Genomic DNA, 20,774 nt, shown 5'->3' on the forward strand with positions numbered 1-20,774 from the left:
CCCTCATCCAGCCCATTACCTCGGCCAGGCACCGGTTGAGCACAGCCACTGCCTCACCTGGATTGGTAGAAAATGAGAAGTAGAGCTGGGTTTCATCAGCGTACTGATGATTCCACAGCCCACACCTCCTGATGACCTCTCCCAGTGGTTTCATGTAGATGTTAAATAGCATGGGGGACAAAATGGATCCCTGCAGTACTCCATGGCATAGCTGCCCTGGCGCAGAGCCATAGTCCCCCAGCACCACCTTCTGGAATCGGCCATTGAGATAGGAGCGGAACCACTGCAAAGCAGTGCCTCCGACCCCCAATCCCGCTAGCCTATCCAGAAGGATACCATGGTCGATGGTATCGAAAGCCGCTGAGAGGTCCAGGAGGACCAGTCATAGACCAATCATTAGGCAGAATGAGGCGGCCATTTCACACAGCAGATGCTGGGCGACATCAGTCACAAGGCATCAGTGGAAAAAGTCATGTGCCATGTGGCCAGCCATATACCCAGTAACCAAGATTGTTGCTTTCAGATGTAAAAGATTCAACTGCCAGTCCAGTTTGGTTTTGTATATGGAAGGCAAGGAAGCATCATCTTGATTTTTTGCTTCTGGCAGAAAAAATGTCCTGAGCTTCACCCAATCGCGTACCAACCACCAAATTTTGACCAAGTGCTCCCTCACTCTAGAGACATGGAAGACCCGTACATATATCTGTCAGACTTTTCAGTGGATAACTTATACTTCATATTAAGTAAGTAATGGCTGGTAATTTAACTGTGGGGATGCAAACAGATTCCAAAAAGCTTCCAACTCCAGAATTCCTATATTGCCTCTCTGTTTACATTCCTCAATTGTGCTGCTCTTTAATTGGTAAACTAGGGAGTGCATTGCTTACCTGGCACACCAGGGGGCGTTTTAAGATATTTCCCATTAAAATGCTGAATAACCACTTCACATTTTTCAGTAGATTCCATCCTGGGGGTAAAAAATAATACAGAAAATAATGATTATAGTGTGATTAAGCTACGTGGTAAAGAGAAAACCTCTCAAATTAGTTTGCAGGACTTCATAAAGGAAGCAGACAGAATGATTCATTATCATGTTGCCTTAACTAGGATGTAAATGTTTTCTGGCAGGATGCATTTGCATGATGATAACACTATACCTGCAAAACACATTATTTTCATATGAGACAAGAGTCTAACTTTTGGTATTTAAAAAACACATTTCTTACAGGTGCAGGACTCAGGAAACTTAATGTTTTTGGCAGTTTATCCAGAAAACATACAACCACTCATGAGAAAATGCAAGTTTTCTCTTCATAAGTGATGATATCCTGAACAGTATTGTTATTATACAATGCTCCCTGGCAGAATTTTGAATTAAAATATTCAGCAATTTTCCCTCAGCACACTTATAATTTTCAACTATAATAGAAGTAATGCAGAAGAGAACGCTAAACCAGTAGACAAAAGCTGGGCACAGTATTCTGAACATTTAAACAAATAAAATATAATTAAATAAGTAAGGGTTCATAGTTCAAAATATATTTAAGTAAGGTCGCCTGGGAGGCCATAGGATTTTTCTTGCAACCTGAACTTTGGACTCCTAAGGCTGAGCCCCCATCTTGCTCCGGCGCTCTTACTGCCTACACGGAAACCTCTCAGAGGTGGAGAGCAAGGGTGTGCTTGAGCAGGCAGGAAGCTGTGGTCTCCCTTCAGCCTCATTCTCTTCCGTCCCTTGAAGGAAATCTAGATGCTGTTACTGGGCGTCTGAATAACATGCTGGGCACAAGCCATGACAGCGGCAGACAAGGCTACCACCACACCACCAGCTCACCTCACCCATTGCCTGGATGATCATCAGCTTCCAAGGCTGGAGGCTAACAGGCTGCTGACATGAGAGAAGTAGGATTGCACCCTTGGTTACAGTGTAATGTCACGCATGCTTACTCAGATGAAAATCCCATTGTGCTAAGTGGAGTTTACTCCAAGGTAAGTGTACACAAGGTTGCAGAAAAATAGGCATACCTATCATAAATGCAAGCCGAAGGATCCAGTATACTGTTCCCTTGCTCCAAATAGCAGCAGCTTCTCCTGAGGGAAGCCCCCCCCCCCCGACACACACACACACGGGCATGTCCTGGAATTTTTTTTCTGTCTGAAGACATTCTGAGAAATTAAATGAGCATCCATCGATCAGCCGAAGTTGGTTGAAGGAAAGTTATCATCTCACCTACTTAAGATTTCTCATTTTCTCGGACCAAAATGACTTCACTATTCTGCATCTGATAGCAATTTCACTGCATACCTCATCACTCTAATCTTCAAGAAGAATGGACACAGATAAACTCTGCTGTGAGTTGGAACTACACAACTACAGCAGTGGCAACTACTGCCACAATGACATGAAAGGGAAGTGTGATATTATTGGATGATGTTTTGGTATTGGGGCTTACTCTTGCTTCTGCTCCTTTGGTAGCCAGCATACTAATTGCTGGTCTCTCACTGACAGGCTGACACTACCTTGTCCTCGAAATAGCAACCTTTTTAGCCGGCCTTCTAGTACTCGCTTTACAACCATGTGTCATACTCACCATTGCCCTCTCTGGTAGCCTGAGAGAAGGCATCCTTGGCTGTGTCTATATTGCACCCAGAAAGATTTGCTTCGAAAACAACTTCCAGCCTCAAAGGCTTTATGAAGATTTAACAAGATTATTTGGAAATCCTCTGCCTTGTTCCATAACTGTCCTATTTAAACTTCCCACCAAGCGAACTGTTGTTGCTAGTCCATGGCATAATACATAAAAATGTTTGAAAATTAAGTGTGCACAAAACTTCCAAAGGCCTATAGGAAGTCTCTTGGACACCCTATAGCAGTGTAATTCCGTTTTCATACAAGCTGTGCACTCCCAGCATGCCTTGTTATCAATAAAGTTTTGGCAGAAAATTTGGCAATGATGGAAAAGAGGGGGGTGCCCTGTGGATTCTAGAATGTGGTGTGGTCCTAAGCACCAGAAGTTTGGTACCCCTGATGTAGGGCATGGGGATAAAGAATGAACTACAAATCATAAACAGTGAAGCATTCTGGGAAAGTACCACACAAGGAAATTATACCAAGAAAACAATCCAGGTAAATTACCTGACTTGGCATATAGTTACCTGAAGCTACCCCAAAAAGATTTATCCCCTGCCAGAAAAAAAGCAAGAACAGAAAACACTTGCCTACACCTCAACCAGCTTTAACCATGAGGGTCCCTCAAACCAGCCACATAAGAGACCTCAGATTAGCCCATTTCTCCATATAAATTTTTCAGCCAAAACCCAAGCTTTGATAATCTGAAACTCACCTCAGACCCTGATAGAAGATGCAACAAGATTTCCCAGTGGGACTAGTATTAAGCATATGGAGCAGAAAGTTTTGGCCTCACGGGGCTCAACTTTTAATTTTTTCTCTCTGTAGCACTGCCTTCCACCTGAAATTTTAGTTTCAAACTTGATGTCCCTCCAAGCAAGGAAATGGCAAAAGCCCCAGCCTGGATTTGTACTCCTATCTCTTCTCCCTTTCACGGTGTATTAATATACACCACCCCCACATCATGTGCAGTTAAACTTTTAAAAAAGTGCTAATGTATTCTTCTGGATTGCAAAGCTGTTCTCCTGAGTCTAAATACAGGGTAGTGCAAGGAAATTTGCATTCTACTGCAGAAGTTTTCAGAGTGAGTTTGGAAAAACTGAATAGGGGATGATTAACTGTATCAAATTTTATGGTACTTTGTTTCAGGAGGACACCCTAAAATTGTCCCTCTTGGCTTGCAATCACTGCTGTCTTTTGCAGCCCCAGTTTTTGTTGTCTTGTTTTTTACTGCTGCTACAAACACGTGGGATGGGCCATTTCTACAAACAAAAAGATTGAAGCTGAGAGTGTTCACTTTGGCTTCATTCAGATTTAACTAAGCGTACGTCGGCAGCAAGTCTTTAGAGACTCCTGTCTCTGAAAGACTAAATGCAATAAAAGTCTGTTTTCTGTAGCTGCGGGCGTGGAATGTCAAACCATGTTACGCTGCACCACACAGCAGTGCAATTTCATTTTAATACATGGGGGCACATCTTAACAACCCGAAGTATTCCCAGCAAAGAATGAAATACAGAGCCTGCCAAGCGAAAGCGCTTTGGTACACTTTCTGTATTTCATGTAGGAAGAGAATAGAAGTGAAACCCACCGTGCTCTGAAATGACCAGAAAGTGAGGAGGGTGTGGGGAAATTATTTGATGAGCTGCCATAGAAAGAACAGGTCCATTTTCTTCTCAAGTTTCACAATTGACAGCTCTCGAATGCCAGAGCTAGCAATCCATAAGCTGGCATGTATTTCACCAGAAACAGACTCTGGAGTGATCAACTCCATCTGAAAAATGGAGCCTTCTGTCAAATGTACTTCTGAATAGCTACCACTGTGCCCATTCCATAAAATTTCACATGTTCTGTGATGGTTCTCCTATGCTTGTCAGGGATATGTCAGTACTGCGTGTCTCTCATATGGAATGGGTGTTGCTGAATTACATTTAAAATTATATTCCTTGGAATCATATTCATTCATACAAGTGAGGGTGCAAGTACAGGTAAAGGAGCACCTTGGACACCAATGTGCCCCCAGACATGTGTTTTGGTGTCCACCAAGTTGCACTATCCCCCCTTTGAACTTGACAAATTAAATGAATTCTGTCAGTACTGGAAATTGTGGAGTTGTCAGCCTTGTACTCCATCTTTGCTTGTTCCTTGTGACCAGCTGCTGTTTTGCAGCAGTGCCCTTGACAGTTTCTAAAATTACCAAATATGTTGACAAGCCCTGAAATGTTGCTTATCCTTGATGCAAGGTATTTAATCAGCAGTATACCCAAGAAATCCACACAATAAGCCAGGAATACCAGGAGAGGTGCAGGGAGGAAACTCTAAAAATGTAAGCCTGAAAATACGCGGTGAAATGCAGTGTTGGCAATCTTTTTGGGCCATGACCAAATTTGGTGATTTGAGAAACTGACCCGGGCAAAATGGCTGTCAGCAGTGGCAAGGCAAAGGACAACCCTCTCAAAAGCTTACACAAAATGCATAAGTGGTGCCTACATTCCAATTCACCGAACAGCTCCTTTGAGCACACAGTTTCTTACAGCGCCAACAGAAAACTATTTCTCAGCAATCCCAGATGCAAGGAACAAAGTTTGTTAATTTTTAAAAGTGTGAAGTGGAGGACATCTTGCATCTGCCCCTGGAAAAGAGTATTTCAAAAGGGCTCTCGGCCTTCATCAGTGAAGGTGTCATGGATAAGGTCAGTGAGTGGCATTCTCAGGTACCCCTCCCTCTACTGCCTGAACCCAAGGGCAGATCTAACTACTGCACACTTTTTGGCCCAGTATTGAGAAAAGCAAATGTTGGGAAACTGCAAGGAACTACCTTGGGTGCTTGTTAGCATTACTTCTGGGCCATCACAGCAGAGCTGCCTGGTGGTGGCATAAACATGCTCACAGCAGCACCAAGCCGGGCTGCATGGCTTGGCTCAGCTCAGGGTCAAAGTACACGATCCATTAAGCTAGCCCTTGCTTTGTTTTCTTCCTTACCCACAGGTACATAAAAAGTACCTAAAAGTGGATCAGGACCAAAATGTGCATGTGGAGGAGATTTAAACTTTTCCACTCTAACTAGTTGTTTCTGGAAATTTACCCTCATGTGGGCTCATGGAAATCCTCCACTGGACATGGGGGAAAGCAGGAAGGGAGGGGTCTGAAAACTTCCTTTACCAAGGTAGTCCTGATCTGGATTGTGGCCCTGAACATCAACTAATTTCTTTCCTTCAAAAAGAAGTTCAGTTCTATACGTATTTACTTAGAAATAAGTCCCACTGAATTCAATGGGATTTCCTCTGAGGTAAGAGAGGATAGGATTGCAACCTCACTGTATCAAGAAAAGGAGGAGACTCTCCAAGGCATGACTATTTTTCTAAAATGTCCACCATTAATAAGTACCCCTGTGCTTATAAAGACTTCAAGGCCTAGAAGTGTCAAGGCTTAGAAGCTCCAGCTGATAATTTAAGAAAAATGTCAGTCACCGAAGCAACTGTACTTCACCATTCTATCAGCCATGCATGTTTAAAAAAATACTTTTAAAGTAAATATTGCTTCCTCTCGAAACCACAACTGCCCCAACATTGTTATTACAATTTTAAAACTATTTGGGAGCTCTCACAATGATAACAGAAAAACTGCATGCAAAACAACTTATGGAATGAAGTCAACCGAACATGGTCATTATGTCAATAATATAACCACAAATGAAAAAGACAAAATATGTATTAGAATGAAAAACAAGATATTGAAATGACAATTCCTAGCAAAATTTTGGAAACCTAAAATAATACGTTAGTAGCATGACTGTATAATTTTCTTCAGTGCCATAATGAATATATGATTCCAGAGCTCTTTGGGCCTTTTCCTTCAAAGTACACTGCAAGAGTCATTGCTTAAATTGACAAAATAATGGTTAACCCTGATCCTTTTCCAAGTTCACTCCTCTAAGATTTTATCGCCTCTTGGTTTTGATGAATTACTCCTGAAAGACAAATTCAAATATCCTTTTTTTCACACTAGCCCAAAGTCATCACATGGGTCCCACACATATCCATGCATGCATTTCATGAGCCAATGAACCAACTGTTTCTATTTTAATTCTGAAATGACTTTTCCCCCCAGTTCTGAACCAGAGCCCTACAATGCTTGCCAATGTGTTCTGTAACTTTTGGTTTCATCTTCATAAATTTATTATTTCATTAAAATAATTTATTCCAGTGCTTTATTATGTTCTATTGTATTTCAATGTATCTTATTGTGTTGTAAGCCGCCCCGAGGCTTCGGCAAGGGGCGGCATAGAAATGTTATAATAATAACAACAACAACAACAACAACATCTAATATTGTATAAATAAGTCAATTCACTTTTTTTGCCTTATGCACTGACAAATCATGAATTCTCTCTTTATGGCCAGATATGCCTATAAAAGTGAACAAGGCATTTAGCCACATGTATTCTGGGCCTATAAATCCTAGCAGCAGCAAGGGAGTGAGTGGTAGCTGGGGTTGATGATAGATGAACTACGTGCAAGTGTGTTTGTGTATGTGAATAAATAAATACACATGAATTTGGGAGAATGGATGGATGAATCCATGAGCAACTCAGAATGAATGACGGATGGATGAAGAAGAGAATGGGGGAGGGGAGGGGGAGGGGCCCTGTTGGACTGGTATGTAGCTCCCAACCACTTTCTCTCAATGACATGTGGTCTTCAATCCCCAAAACTTTTGCTACCCCTTGTTTACATGAATGATTCCTAATGAAGCTGGTGGGGTACCTCTCTCTCTCTTAAAGAAGAGTTAAGTAAGAAGAAGTCAACTTCCATGTTTGATACAGCTATGTGCTATGAAGCTATATTCTTCTAAGGCAATTTTATGTTGAACAAATTTCCTTGTGTTTCCAGAACAATAAAATGGATAGTAGAAAGCATAACCAGGCACTGATTGATTTATCCTAACTCTCAGGTTAAGCATAGCACCCACTGGCACTGCAATAGCTGAGTGTCTGCCTGTCAGCATTTTACTCATTTTTTCTGTTTTCAGACTTTATGAGTTTGCTATAAGATGTCACTTGGGGGTGAATGTTGGAAGGTCAATTTAAGATACAAGACATCAAACAAAAAAAAGTTATGGTACCTAATACTTAGTGAACTTGTATCATTAAGAAACATCTTCAGAAAATGAAAGTTAGTTTTCCATAACTGTCATTTTTTAAGAACAGCACTTTGCACACTGGTAGGATAACATATCTCCATATCCTGTAATGAAGGTAAGGTGGCTTGGGATGTGTCTCCCAGTGGAGAACACAGCAGAGTTTTTCAGATTTTAAGACAATACACTCATATCCTCATGGGATTTATACAGCTGTCCTGTTCTGTGATTTGCTTAGAGGTGAAGCTCATAGTATCCAATGGCAGTCACAACAAATCAAGGGAATAAAACAGGACCACAGATAGTTCCAAGTGGATCCTGCTCTCTCCAAATGTTTGTTGTCACAGTAGGGAACAAAGGCCAACTGAAGTCTTATGTAGGCTGACAAGACCTGTAGTCAGCTCCACCCTTCCTGGAGAAGCTGACTGAAGGCCTTCATCTGACTTCACAAGTTGAAACTTCTGTGAGGCTGAGGAAATTGAGTTTTTTGTTGAGCAGTCATCTTCTGAGCAAAGAATTATAGCAGGGCTGTAACCTTTGGCCAGGAAAACCCTAAATAAGTCACTAATTGACCTATGGTTGAAGAATCTGAATCCTCTGTTGCACACTGGGAGGTATGAGGCATGAGGGTCATGAAACCAGCTTAGAAATCTACTTTCCATCACGGGAACATGGTGTGACTTAAAGCCAATAGACACCTTCACAAGTGTTTCTGTGTATGTTTGGCACCTTTAAAAAGATGTTTAACTCATATACAATGTTTCAGGTCTGATTAAGAGTTCAAATCATTGTGTTGGCATCTACAGATGTCAGAGGCTATTATGCTGGAATGTTTTTTAAAACTTCATGAAAATTGGTGTACAATTTCATACAATTTTTCAATGCAATTTCTCCAATATAAGATTTTATAAGCAATTTTCCCTAATAATGCTTCTTTGTACACTACTTTCCCCAAATGTTTGCATTATTGCAGTCAATTTCCTTTTATTTACACACTTTTCTATGCATATTTTGATTAGAAAACAGCATTGCAAAATTCAAAGATATGCAAAAACCAAGGATACTTGTGTTTCAATCTGAGTATTAGTTTGGAAAGTATAACCTGAGACTGGATTGTACTAAAGTGACCACCAGAAATATTTCTAACCTTACTTTAGCTGGAAGAAGGCACTCTCTACTGAAATAAAAGATGTTCATATTCCTTGGTGTCCCCATAAAACAAGACATCTATTTCATCTTCTTGTAACATGCCAGGAAGCCAAGATTGGCTGCTGCTCACGGTTTGAAGTGGCTTTGAACAGACCTATGGCCTGTTTTATATCAATATTCTCTATTACTGTACTCTTCTATGTACCAGAGTAGGAGCTGTTCTATCTCCTCTAATGGCTGCTATGTTCACTTAGTTTCTAGAGAGCAAAGCAGAGGATCATTTCTGGGGAATCCTGCATGACTGAAAAAAACAAATCTCCTTGGAAGTATATTACTGTACCACATATTTAACAGCATGTGAACCATATAGAAAAAAGATCCACCCTCCAGAATAATAACCCCTGCTCAACACCATTCACCTCCCTTCTTCATCTGAATGGAACTTATATCAATGGGCCCCTTTAAAAGTATGTGTGTTCCTCCACCTTCCCTAGTTTCTTGTGCATTTCATGGAATAGCAAAGTTTCCAAATGCAACCTAATGTTCCTGATGCATCTATCCTCCTAGCAAATTTATAATAAGGCAATTTAATGAATTCACTAAGAGAAGTCAATAGTGTCTCATCCTTCATTCTGTTTTGCCATTTGAATGCAGACACTGTTATTTTAACATTTCCTTGAGAGTACTGTTCTATTGTATCAAGGACAAAAGGTGAAATTGCAATGCCTATTAACTTATGTCACCTTATTAGCACAGGGAAAACTCAAATTAGTCACAATGAACTAAAATATGTTGGTTAGCACAAGAATCAGCTGTCATCATTTGCTCATCAGATGTTTTTTACCATGCAGGTTCCTTTAATATAGGGTGATTTTTACTTTTTTTCTTTATCAAAACAATCAAACAACAAAACCATAGTTCATGCAAAACATTTTTATGAGTGACAGCTATTTTGTGTTTCTATTTCCTTCCATTGTGTTTTCTGCTTACACTAATTCCTTCTGTGCCTTCAGATACTGTCTAAAGTCATAAGTAAAATGAAAAAACCCATCACTACTGTTTAAAAATGTGGTATCTACTGCCTTCTACAAACAGATGCCCTCTCGATGCTTTGGCCTAAGACTGCCAGCAGCCTCAGCCTACATGGATACATCAGGGATGATGGGACTTGTAGCCCAGAACATGCTTGGAAAGGTAAACTAGACCAACATTTTAAGAAAATTGAACCTTGCTTCCAGGGGTAGGCTACTTGTGACCCTCCAGACATTTTGGCCTACAGTCAAAATGTCCATCATTCCTCATCACTGGCTATGCTGGCTAGGGATGAGGGACACTGTAGGCCAAAACCGCAAGCTTAGGGGGCTGACAAGCTGTCCACTCTGCCTTTACTGGAACACAGCAGCATTATCCTTCTTGTATTATTCATGGCATAAGATAAGGGCCAAGTTCCATTTTGGAAATGCTCTCAAGGGCTGATTCCAGTGATGGGCGCAGCGAAAGGAAGGAGGAGTGGGGAAACCAAACAGGAGCATATTTAACCTTAATGCTCTTAATGACAGCAACTCAGCCACAGGAGATGCATTTCAGCCTTTCAGGGTGGGGGAAAAGGTTTGGCAAAGGCAGGAAACTACCAAATGATCAGTGGCTGGGGAAAGGGTATGAGACCATCTGGGGAACTCAGCAGGGCAGGCAGAGTTGGTTCCCATACCCCAGTATATGGAAAGAATTTTTGGAGACATTTCAGGATCCTAGTATTGTGCAAACTGTGCAATGTCACATGATGCTACAGCTTGGGCATGTTAAAGAAAGGCATGTCTGCCTGTGGTTTGCAGGGAGAATCAGACTGACAGATTAGCTGCATCCAAGCAACACCTCAACCCACCCTTCCAATATGAGTCCAGGTTCTCTCTGTACAACAGTTCAGAAAATGGCCAACCCAAGCTGCATAGGCCAGATAATTCAAGGCCCAATCTGATATTGTGTGGGCTACTCTCAAAATATACCTTAGATTGGATCCAAAATCAGTCATATTTAGAGTAGATCTATTGATCCCAATCAGACTTGAGCTAGTCTTTTGTTCCATTTATTCCAATCACCTGCCGTAAGTGTGCTAAATATGGGTCAAGCCCCTGACAGATTTCTTATGAACTTTGATGTTGACCTGGAATGTCTCAGACCAAAGAAAAAGAGGGAATTTCTTTGTCAAGGTGAATTACACTAATAGTACTATCCCATATAGATTTGCTAAGGGGCAATCATCCGCAGCCCTATAGTTTTGGGGTCGTTTGTTAGCAACAACATCAACTCACCCTGTACCAGGTCTGGATATTCCAAGAACCTGCAGTGACTACTTCCCACTGCTTGACTATTGACAATGGCCACTGGCATTCACTGCAACCTGCCATGGCTTAGGTCAGTCATGTTGGGCTCCAGAGATCATGTGAGATAGAAGACTGTGTTCAGTGGTGCTTGCTTTTAGCAAGCGTACTGAGGATTGTAGCCTAAACTGATGCTGTTGGAGCTCTAACATGCTATGCTTATACATATTAAAGTAAATGGAAGCAAGCCATTAGGCTGGTGCGTCTTAGTGTTAGATCCCCACAGCTCCCTCTCCATCTGGCTTTTTTTATACTGTATGTATTTTATTTTAATGTTTATATTTTTAATTATAATTATTTAACTAATTTGTTGTAAGCCGCCCCGAGGCTTCGGCGAATGGGGCGGCATAAAAATGTTTTAATAAATAAATAAAATAAATAAAACAGCCTCCTTTATACCATTTGCACTTGGTGCTTCAAGATCTTCAGCTCTTCCTGTGAGCACTGCCGCATGCATGCATGAGCCACCTTATGAGGCAATGCACACTGAATGTCAGCTTAAACATCTATTAAATAGGAAAAATATATCCCTAGATCAAATGGTCTTTTTAACCAGTAAAGATTTTCCATCCTCAGAATGAGCACATGCTGTCTAGTTTATCAAATAACAACCCTTCTTGTTGTTATGGTCAGTATCAGTAGGAGGGATAGCACTGATATAAAAAAATGTTAATCTGTATTCAATTTTGATGGCATGTTTTCTATATGAGCTTTTATATAGGATGCATTTCTTGAGAGCTCATTGTTCCTTTCTTATAGTTGATTACAGATTCTTTAGACAATGTCCCCACCCTTCAAGTTTTTCTTCTGGTTTTTAAGAACATTTTCAGGGTGGGGGTGGGGAGTTGATGGGAAAAGGCATTATTTGTGAGAGTGAAAAAAACCCTAATTTCCTATTTCTGAAGTTATATTATTTTGCTATATTACATCACTACCTTTAAGTTATGCACTGGAAGAGAAGGAAAGTAAAGCTCTGTGTAAAGTGTGGGTCTCAATTCAGCAATGATACAGTAAATTGATAAAGTGAATGAACAGCCATATGTAGAAATCTCTATATCTAGCTGTCAAATTAGTTGGTGACAGAAGCCATGTGGAAAATATATTAATGTCCCTTGATAGAGCATAACTTTGAGTACAGTGGTATAATCCTACAGAATAGAAGCAATTGTTTCTGGAAAGGGGATTAGCAGGGACTGGAGAAATTCCCATCTTTTGTGCATATCTATGGAGCAGTTGTACTCCACAATATCCAGTGTCCTCCAGTATCATACTCCACATGTTCTTGCTCTAAGTTCTACTGACTTTCAAGTACTTCCAGAGACAGTATAAATTCTATATATTCTCTCTTCCCTTCTGCCCTTCCTAATATGAAATTAAGAAATGTCTAGCATAAATATATGGGGCAGAATGACATATACTCCTGCTAAAGTTGAAACTGTGCAGCTACTTAATTATCCCTGATTATATTACTGTCATCTTGCTAAATAAAATACACTAAATTTTCAAGCTATGGCTCTTCAGCTCACACACATTTGGATAAAGTCTACTCATTGAATATTTTGCATATGCTATAGCTTAGAGCAATAACAAAGGCAGCCTCTTTGCCAGAATACATAACAAAAAGAGACCAAGCCTCCTCCACACACACATCCACACACAGATTAGGAAGAACAAGGTTTTCACCTGGCAAAACCGACTCCTCTACTGACGCCATTAGCATCTCTTAATATTCGGGTGGAAATGACATGCCCAAAGGGTTTCAGCATATTCTCCAGCTCCTGCTCATCCATGGAAATGGGTAAGTTTGAGATGTAAAGGTTTGTGGGGTCTTGTTCTTGTTGCTAAAACAAAAGAGATAGTCTTATTAGAATCAGCATTAATAGAACAACTTTTACCTGTGTTATGCCGCAAAGTAAAGAACAAAGCAAAGATAAGGCACTATGTGTCAGCCAGTAAACATAACGCAGCAAGTATAATTTTGAGTGGGAGTCAGGGCATATCAACATTATATATGTTAATTTCTTCATTATATTTATATTGCAACTCTTCCTCAAGGAGTTCAAGGTGATAGGCATGATCCTCCATTTCATTTCTCCATTTTATACTCACAACAGCCCTGTGAGGCAGATTAGGTTAGAAGTAAATAACTGGCCCTAAATCACCAAGTAAACATCTTAACAGAATAGTGACTAGATCCTAGGTATCTCCCATCTCAATAAAACATTCAGACAGCTACACCACACTGGCCCTTTGCTGGGTATATATACATATTCCTAACAATAATTTTGCTTCCTTCCTTTCTTTACTTTCCATAGCACCCAATAGCTAACCTGTCCGGGCAGTTTACAAAGACCCTACATGGTCACAATTCAACACAGTGCTAAATGTATTTAAGCCCTCAGAACTGCAGTGATCAGGGATGAACAGCTTTTGTTAAATCCATTCTGTCTGCATCACCTGTTCATTGATGGAAATATTTCCTCCCTCCCTCCCTCCCTCCTTTTGGGATGCATGAGCATTATGTTCCACTTGTGTCAATGTGCTCATGCACTAATGTGAATTGGTGCAAATCCTCCTTCCCCCAAAAGGGAAAAAAGCAGTTTGCAAGTCTGTGGAATGCATGCAACTCAGAAAAGGCTGGCCTGATGCAGAATCCACAGGCTGGATTCATGGACATTCAAGCTTGTTTCAATCTGTGGCAGAGTTCCCGGATATCTGTCACTGGTAGCTGAGCTGGGTAGTGGCCCCTGATCCATGGCACTGCAATTGTTTTCTGACTTTAGTGTTCAGTATCACCCCTCATCCTCTTTGCAAATGTTCCTTTTCAGAACTTGGCACAAATCACTGCTGAGAGAGAAATTGCCAAGAAAAAACAGTGTACATATATATCGCAGGCAAATCCCTCTTCTGCAGCACAATCCCTCAAACTGCTTTTAAAAACTTTCCAGAAAGGTGAAGCAAAAGTGTTTGGACAGTGTGATGGAAGAGCTACTAAAAATGATAAACTCAAAAAATAAACCCCAGTATACACATGGGGAAGATGCACCACAGGAATCTCAGGGTGGATAGCACTCTACCACAAAAACACCCCTGTGAGAGGGCGCGTTTATATGGTGGATATTTGAAAATATACCCACAAATATAGTTGGTCGGAGCAGAAGTAAAGAAAGATTTAAACAAACCAAAATCAATTATGAAATCCTAGAAATCCTGTTTGTGACTGGCTTATGTTATCGTAAGGCCTTTATTTCTGAGTTGGCTAAAATATTTTGATAGCAATGAGAACATTCTGACTGGTGTGATGGCATTTTCTATAGTAGGATTTCCACAGACAAATGGCATATGACAGCATTGACATGAATTTGAGAAGAGGACTTGGTGTGCACTGTTCAAGCAAGCTTGCGGACTGCAAGCTGAATGCGCCTGGCCTTCCTTCAAGCTAAGATTATATATTTAAAGGTATAGACTTTGGGTCATAGACTTTAGATCTGATAGACAGAGTGCCTGAAGAACTATGGACGGAGGTTCGCAACATTGTACAAGAGGTAGCAACTAAAACCATCCCAAAGAAAAAGAAATGCAAGAAAGCAAAATGAGGCTGTCTGAGGAAGCTTTACAAATAGCTGAGGAAAGAAGGGAAGTGAAAGGCAAGGGAGAAAGAAAAAGATACAAACAATTGAATGCAGAATTCCAAAGAATAGCTAGAAGAGATAAGGATGCCTTCTTAAATGAACAGTGCAAAGAAACAGAAGAAAACAATAGAATAGGGAGGACCAGAGATCTCTTCAAGAAAATTGGAGATGTGAAGGGAACATTTTATGCAAAGATGGGCATAATAAAGGACCAAAATGGCAGGGACCTAAAGTGCTACATTCAATATGCCAGCAAATTTGGAAAACTCAACAGTGGCCACAGGATTGGAAAAGGTCAGTTTACATTCTGATCCCAAAGAAGGGCAATGCCAAAGAATGTTCAAACTACCGCACCATTGCACTCATTCCACATGCAAGCAAAGTGATGCTCAAAATCCTACAAGCTAGGCTCCAGCAGTATGTGGACAGAGAACTACCAGAAGTACAGGCAGGATTTCAAAGAGGCAGAGGAACTAGAGATCAAATTGCCAACATACACTGGATCATGGAGAAAGCTAGGGAGTTCCAGAAAAACATCTACTTCTGCTTCATTGACTATGCTAAAGCCTTTGATTGTGTGGATCACAACAAATTGTGGCAAGTTCTTAAAGAGATGGAAGTACCGGACCATCTTATTTGTCTCTTGAGAAACCTATATGCGGGTCAAGAAGCAACAGTGAGAACTGGACACGGAAACACTGATTGGTTCAAAATTGAGAAAGGAGTTTGGCAAAGCTGTATTCTGTCGCCCTGCCTATTTAACTTATATGCAGAGCACATCATGAGAAAGGTGGGGCTAGATGAATCACCAGTTGGAATTAAGATTGCTGGAAGAAATATCAACAACCTCAGATATGCAGATGATACCACTCTAACTGCACAAAGTGAAGAGGAACTAAAGAGCCTCTTGATGCGGGTGAAGGAGGAGAGCGCAAAAGTTGGCTTGAAACTCAACATTAAGAAAACTAAGATCATGGCATCCGGTCCTCTCACTTCCTGGCAAATAGATGGGGAAGAAATGGAGATAATTACAGATTTTATTTTCCTGGGCTCCAAGATCACCCCAGATGGGGACTGCAGCCAAGAAATTAAAAGATGTTTGCTCCTGGGCAGGAAAGCTATGGCAAATCCAGACAGCATACTAAAAAGCAGAGACATCACCCTGCCAACAAAAGTGCGTATAGTCAAGGCTATGGTTTTCCCAGTTGCAATGTATGGCTGTGAAAGCTGGACCATAAGGAAGGTTGAGGGCCGAAGGATTGAGGCCTATGAATTGTGGTGCTGGAGGAGACTCCTGCGTGTCCCCTGGACCGCAAGGCGATCAAACCGGTCAGTCCTAGAGGAGATCAATCCTGACTGCTCTTTAGAAGGCCAGATAGTGAAGATGAAACTCAAATACTTTGGCCACCTAATAAGAAGAAGGACTCCCTGGAGAAGAGCCTAATACAGGGAATAATAGATGGCAAAAGAAGAAGGGGACGGCAGAGGATGAGGTGGCTGGATGGAGTCATTGAAGCAGTCGGCATGAGCTGGAGTGGACTCTGGGGGATAGTGGAAGACAGGAAGGCCTGGAGGAATGTTGTCCATGGGGTCGCGATGGGTCGGACACGACTTCGCGACTAACAACAACAACACTTTGGGTCAAGAATAACTGCGCACCATGACTTAAAAGGATGGAGTAGTGAACATAACACAAGCAACCACAATTTTAATTAATTTCTAGAATAATGTATTGCATCTCTCTGAGTCTGTCTGTCAGTGTGCCTTCTCTTCTGGATCTGTTTTGCTGATGTGGGGAAGAAAATTGCGGTCTGAAAGATGAGCTGGGCCGGAAAGGTGACAGACTGTGTTTGAGGAATGCGTAATCTTTCTTCTGGGAGAGTACCCCTCAAATGTCCATTTCTTTTAGGAACATAACATAGTCTCCCCATGCTTCATGGAGGCATCAGTGTTGTATGAGACAAACAGCCTTTAAGTCAATCTCCACATTCATTTCAGACCTATTGCAGTGCCTACTAACCTACATGCTTGATACTGCTTAATGGGTCTCAGGGTTGGTGCCACCCTAACAGGGGCCAACTGACAAGAGTTGCCTGGAGTTGGTTCTCCTCTTCCCCACTGTAACCTGATCATTTCACCTGTTCTCAGTGGCCCAGACAATGGTGGTCATATGAGGAAGGGAGATGCCCTTGTGTTCTTGCTCACTGGCTGTCTGCCGTGCAAGCAACTAGTGACAATGATAAGGAAGCTGATGAAAAGCGATGGCAACTGGTGGCAATGGCGGTAGGGTGATAGACTCACTGAGGATGGGGCCCTGTTGAGGCTTTTTTGCCCAATGGCTCTAAAGCCGGGACAGGTCTGGAATCAAATTTTCAAGAATACCATGTGGACCATACAGAGGTGAGAAACAACGAACACAGCAATTCCAAGCAAAGTTTTACGTATTTGGTAAGACATTTCACCAGCCTTACAATAAACACTTTCACTTGGCTGTGTGTGTATATGCACATAAGCATTTTATGAACCAAAACCAAAACCTGATGTTGAAAAAGTAAATATGAGAAAATCCAGATCATCTTTAGCACTTGCAGTACTGAGACTAAAACAGTTTCTTTGTTTGGATCTCTTCATATTCTTTCATTCCAGGTCCATGCCTCAGTTTAACAGTTACAAAGAGGCTTTTGGCTTGTACTACATTTTAGACTTGAAATGAGAGGGAAAGTCTGGAATTATTTCAGTGTTTAACATATAGAAACAGGACGGTGAACTCAAGATTGAAACGAAGTACAGAAGATGAAAAGATATGAATCTCAGGTTGTAAGCTTCTTCAAAGCAATTTCTTCCAACTCTCTTATCTTGCACAACTTTGACATTGTATTTGGTCTCCTCCCCTTCCCATTTTCTTCTCCTTCCTTCCTTCCTTCTTTTACCATAGGTGAAAAAAGTGGAAGTTAAAGTGCTGTGTTGCTTCTAGTAAACATAGTGAGAATTTTGAGCACTGGAGCCAATTGGAGAAAGGCTGTATTAGAAAAGTCTACCAAGCAAAAAGCTTTGCCGTTCTACAGCTTCATTATTCCAAAACAATAATTCTATTATGTAAATCTTGATGTTTTGATCAGTTAGCAGATCTGATTGATCAGTCAGTCAAAGCACAAAGGGTGACACTGCTCCACAAATGCTCAGAAATTGCTACATAGAAGTAACAACACAAAGAAGATCAGGAACAATATAGTTTCTTTGTATTATGACCAAACACAAATTTTGTTTCCTGAGACTTTCAGATAAATTATCTTTTGGAATTCCTAGCAAAATGTATATTACCAAAACCCTTCATGAAATGAAATAAATTTTTCAATTTTTCATTTGAGTAAATATAAAGAATCCTTTTAGATATATTGCAAACCATCAGTATTCCTGCTTACATTTGAAGGATAATTAAATTTACTTTCTTACACATTTTAAGTTTAAAAACATAATCCAATGGTATCTTTTGGGGACATTCTAAACCAAGCAAACCATAGATGACTATTGATGTAGTAGATGACTCCTACAATATTTAATGTAAAAACATCACCTTGTTAACTCTGCAGCTACCCTGCAACACGGAGTGTATATCTATTTACAATCTGTGCAATATTTCCCTGCTACAGAGAAGCTTTTTCTGACAGTTCATGCTTCAGAACATCTGGTGATTGCAGTGGAATTATAACTATGGTGTGAATATGGTCACCAGGCATTGAGCCAAATACATACATATCTACAGCAGAACAGTGGAGTTCTGTTTTTTCCTTCTTCTTTATGGATGCTAGTTTACAGTAGTTCATGAACTTCATGCTCCAGAGCAAACCAGTAGTGGTGCGTGAAAGCACAAACAACCCTTCTGGATGGTGGTGGTGATCAAGATATGCTGCCCTGCAGCTACAGTAAATAGACCATGTTCTCATCATAATGAGTAATTGGTATGTTACGACTGCAAGAGAAAGGACCAGCTGCATAAAGCAGGGCTATGGCCACCCGGATGTGATTGGACCCCGATTCTTATCAGCTCCAGCTAGTATGGTCAATGATGATAAGAGCTGAAGGTTTGCAGATTGCCCAGCCCTGGCATAGAGAAACACTTGAAATTATTTAGAAGGTCCTCACTATGAACTATGCTGTTTCGGTTCCTTTTTTCCTTATTTTTTTGTTCTTCTTAACCCACATGTCCTAAGCACATGTGAAAGAATAATAGCCATGCTCTAAGTACACTGTCAATACTGGCTGATTTTCAGCATGGAATCAGTTAATGGGCAGGGACTGTAGCCTTGACATATGTCTATAGGAGCATATTTTTGAACTGGTGCTGGCCAATCAGATAATGAGTAAATAAATAAGTTTAAGTATGCATGTTGATGCCGAATAAGATTTTTTTAATACAACAAACAAATAAATATTAACATAAAACCATAGATCATTCAGGTATAATAATAGAAATGAGAAGATAAATCTAACAACCAGATTAAAATATAACAATTAAATATGATGATCCCCAGTTCATAAGATGATCAAACACCAAAGAATTAGACAATTTTATGTTGAATTTAATAAGCTACAAGAGCAAATAAATCTTTTCTACAGGTAACATAGTATTTATTGATCTAATAAGGACATTTTACTAAAAAATGAAAATTCAGAAGAATGCTTCAGCTACAATATTAATTTAATGTTTAGAGCATCATAAAATGGTTAATATAATAAATAATGTACAAAATCTCTTGCTGGCCAGGTATATAAAAGCAAAGCAGATGGAGTAGTCTGGAAGTATGTCTCCATGAAAGCCACCATTACAGGATGAGAGCCAGTGTGGTATAGTGGTTAAAAGTGCTGGACTGAGAGTCAGAAGATCCAGGTTCTATGAGTAGTCCCTACTCTGCCATGGAACTCACTGAGTAACTTAAGGTCCATCATAGACTCTCAACCCCAACTACTCACAGGTTTGTTGTGAGGATAAAATGGAGAGAAGGAAACAGTTGTGAGCTTCCTTGGGTTCCTTGCAAGAAGAAGAAAGGCAGGATGCATCATCATCATCATCATCAAGCAAATCTTATAAAAATTGTTTTTGGGCATGGTAGACCTTAAGACATTTCGAGATTAAACATCATAAAGACAGATTTCCCCCTTTTTACAACAACTTAACACTGGGAGAACACCTTCATCAAGGTATCCGCCAGTTTCAGAACCCCAAGAACCATTTCCTGTCAGGTCAGTTCTCATCAGTATATATGAGAAATGAGGATTCTTCCCCCTGCCCCGCCAATGTGCATCCCTTTATACTTGTTTATGTTTAACCTCATTTTCCATTTGACTGCTCAGCCTGATAGTTTCAATAATTCAGTCATTTCAGTGTCAACCTGAGTCTCTCCCAAAAGGCTTTATCCTTGGACAAGTGTTACTGCATTTAGCCATGGGCCATTATATAATTTACAAAGACATAATGAAAAATTAAGAAAATTTGTTAAGAACAGATGTTAAAATTGAAAAAAGTTAAATAAAAACTAGTTTAATTGCTATCAGTTAGCTATCCCCTTCGTTGCCACCTTGAGCTAAACTTCATAACTGACAATGTTAACAGAGACACTCTGTATTTTTTATTTATTTATTTAAGATATTTGTATGCCGCCCTTTGCAAGAGCCTCAGGACGGCTTCCACAAATAAAATTCAATACATAACAGTATTACATAAATAAATTAACAACCCACTCTGGCTGCAATTAAAATATGGTAATACAATTCAATATTAAAACTTGTTAAAATATTGATTAAATATTTAATCAATATTAAATGATTAACCTGGCGCCGAAAAACATATGACGGC

General features: G+C 40.3%; 1 protein-coding gene across 7 annotated transcripts in view; it reads right to left on the bottom strand.

Moving 5' to 3' along the window:
* The window catches only part of RBMS3 (RNA binding motif single stranded interacting protein 3), a 515,412-nt gene that overhangs the window by 142,506 nt on the left and 352,132 nt on the right, over positions 1-20,774 (bottom strand). For all 7 annotated transcript variants that reach the window (XR_006413486.1, XR_006413484.1, XM_044417609.1 and 4 more), the window contains 2 exons: positions 12,972-13,129; positions 888-967 (listed from right to left, as the gene is read on the bottom strand). Coding sequence is in view for 5 of the 7 variants with exons in the window: in XM_044417609.1 (XP_044273544.1) it covers positions 888-967; positions 12,972-13,129 (238 nt within the window). In the remaining 2 variants the exon portion in view is untranslated. The remainder of the gene's footprint in view (positions 1-887; positions 968-12,971; positions 13,130-20,774) is intronic.

This window comes from Varanus komodoensis, unplaced genomic scaffold (assembly GCF_004798865.1).
Source record: "Varanus komodoensis strain SLA01 unplaced genomic scaffold, ASM479886v1 scaffold10, whole genome shotgun sequence".
Classification (NCBI taxonomy): Eukaryota; Metazoa; Chordata; class Lepidosauria; order Squamata; family Varanidae; genus Varanus; species Varanus komodoensis.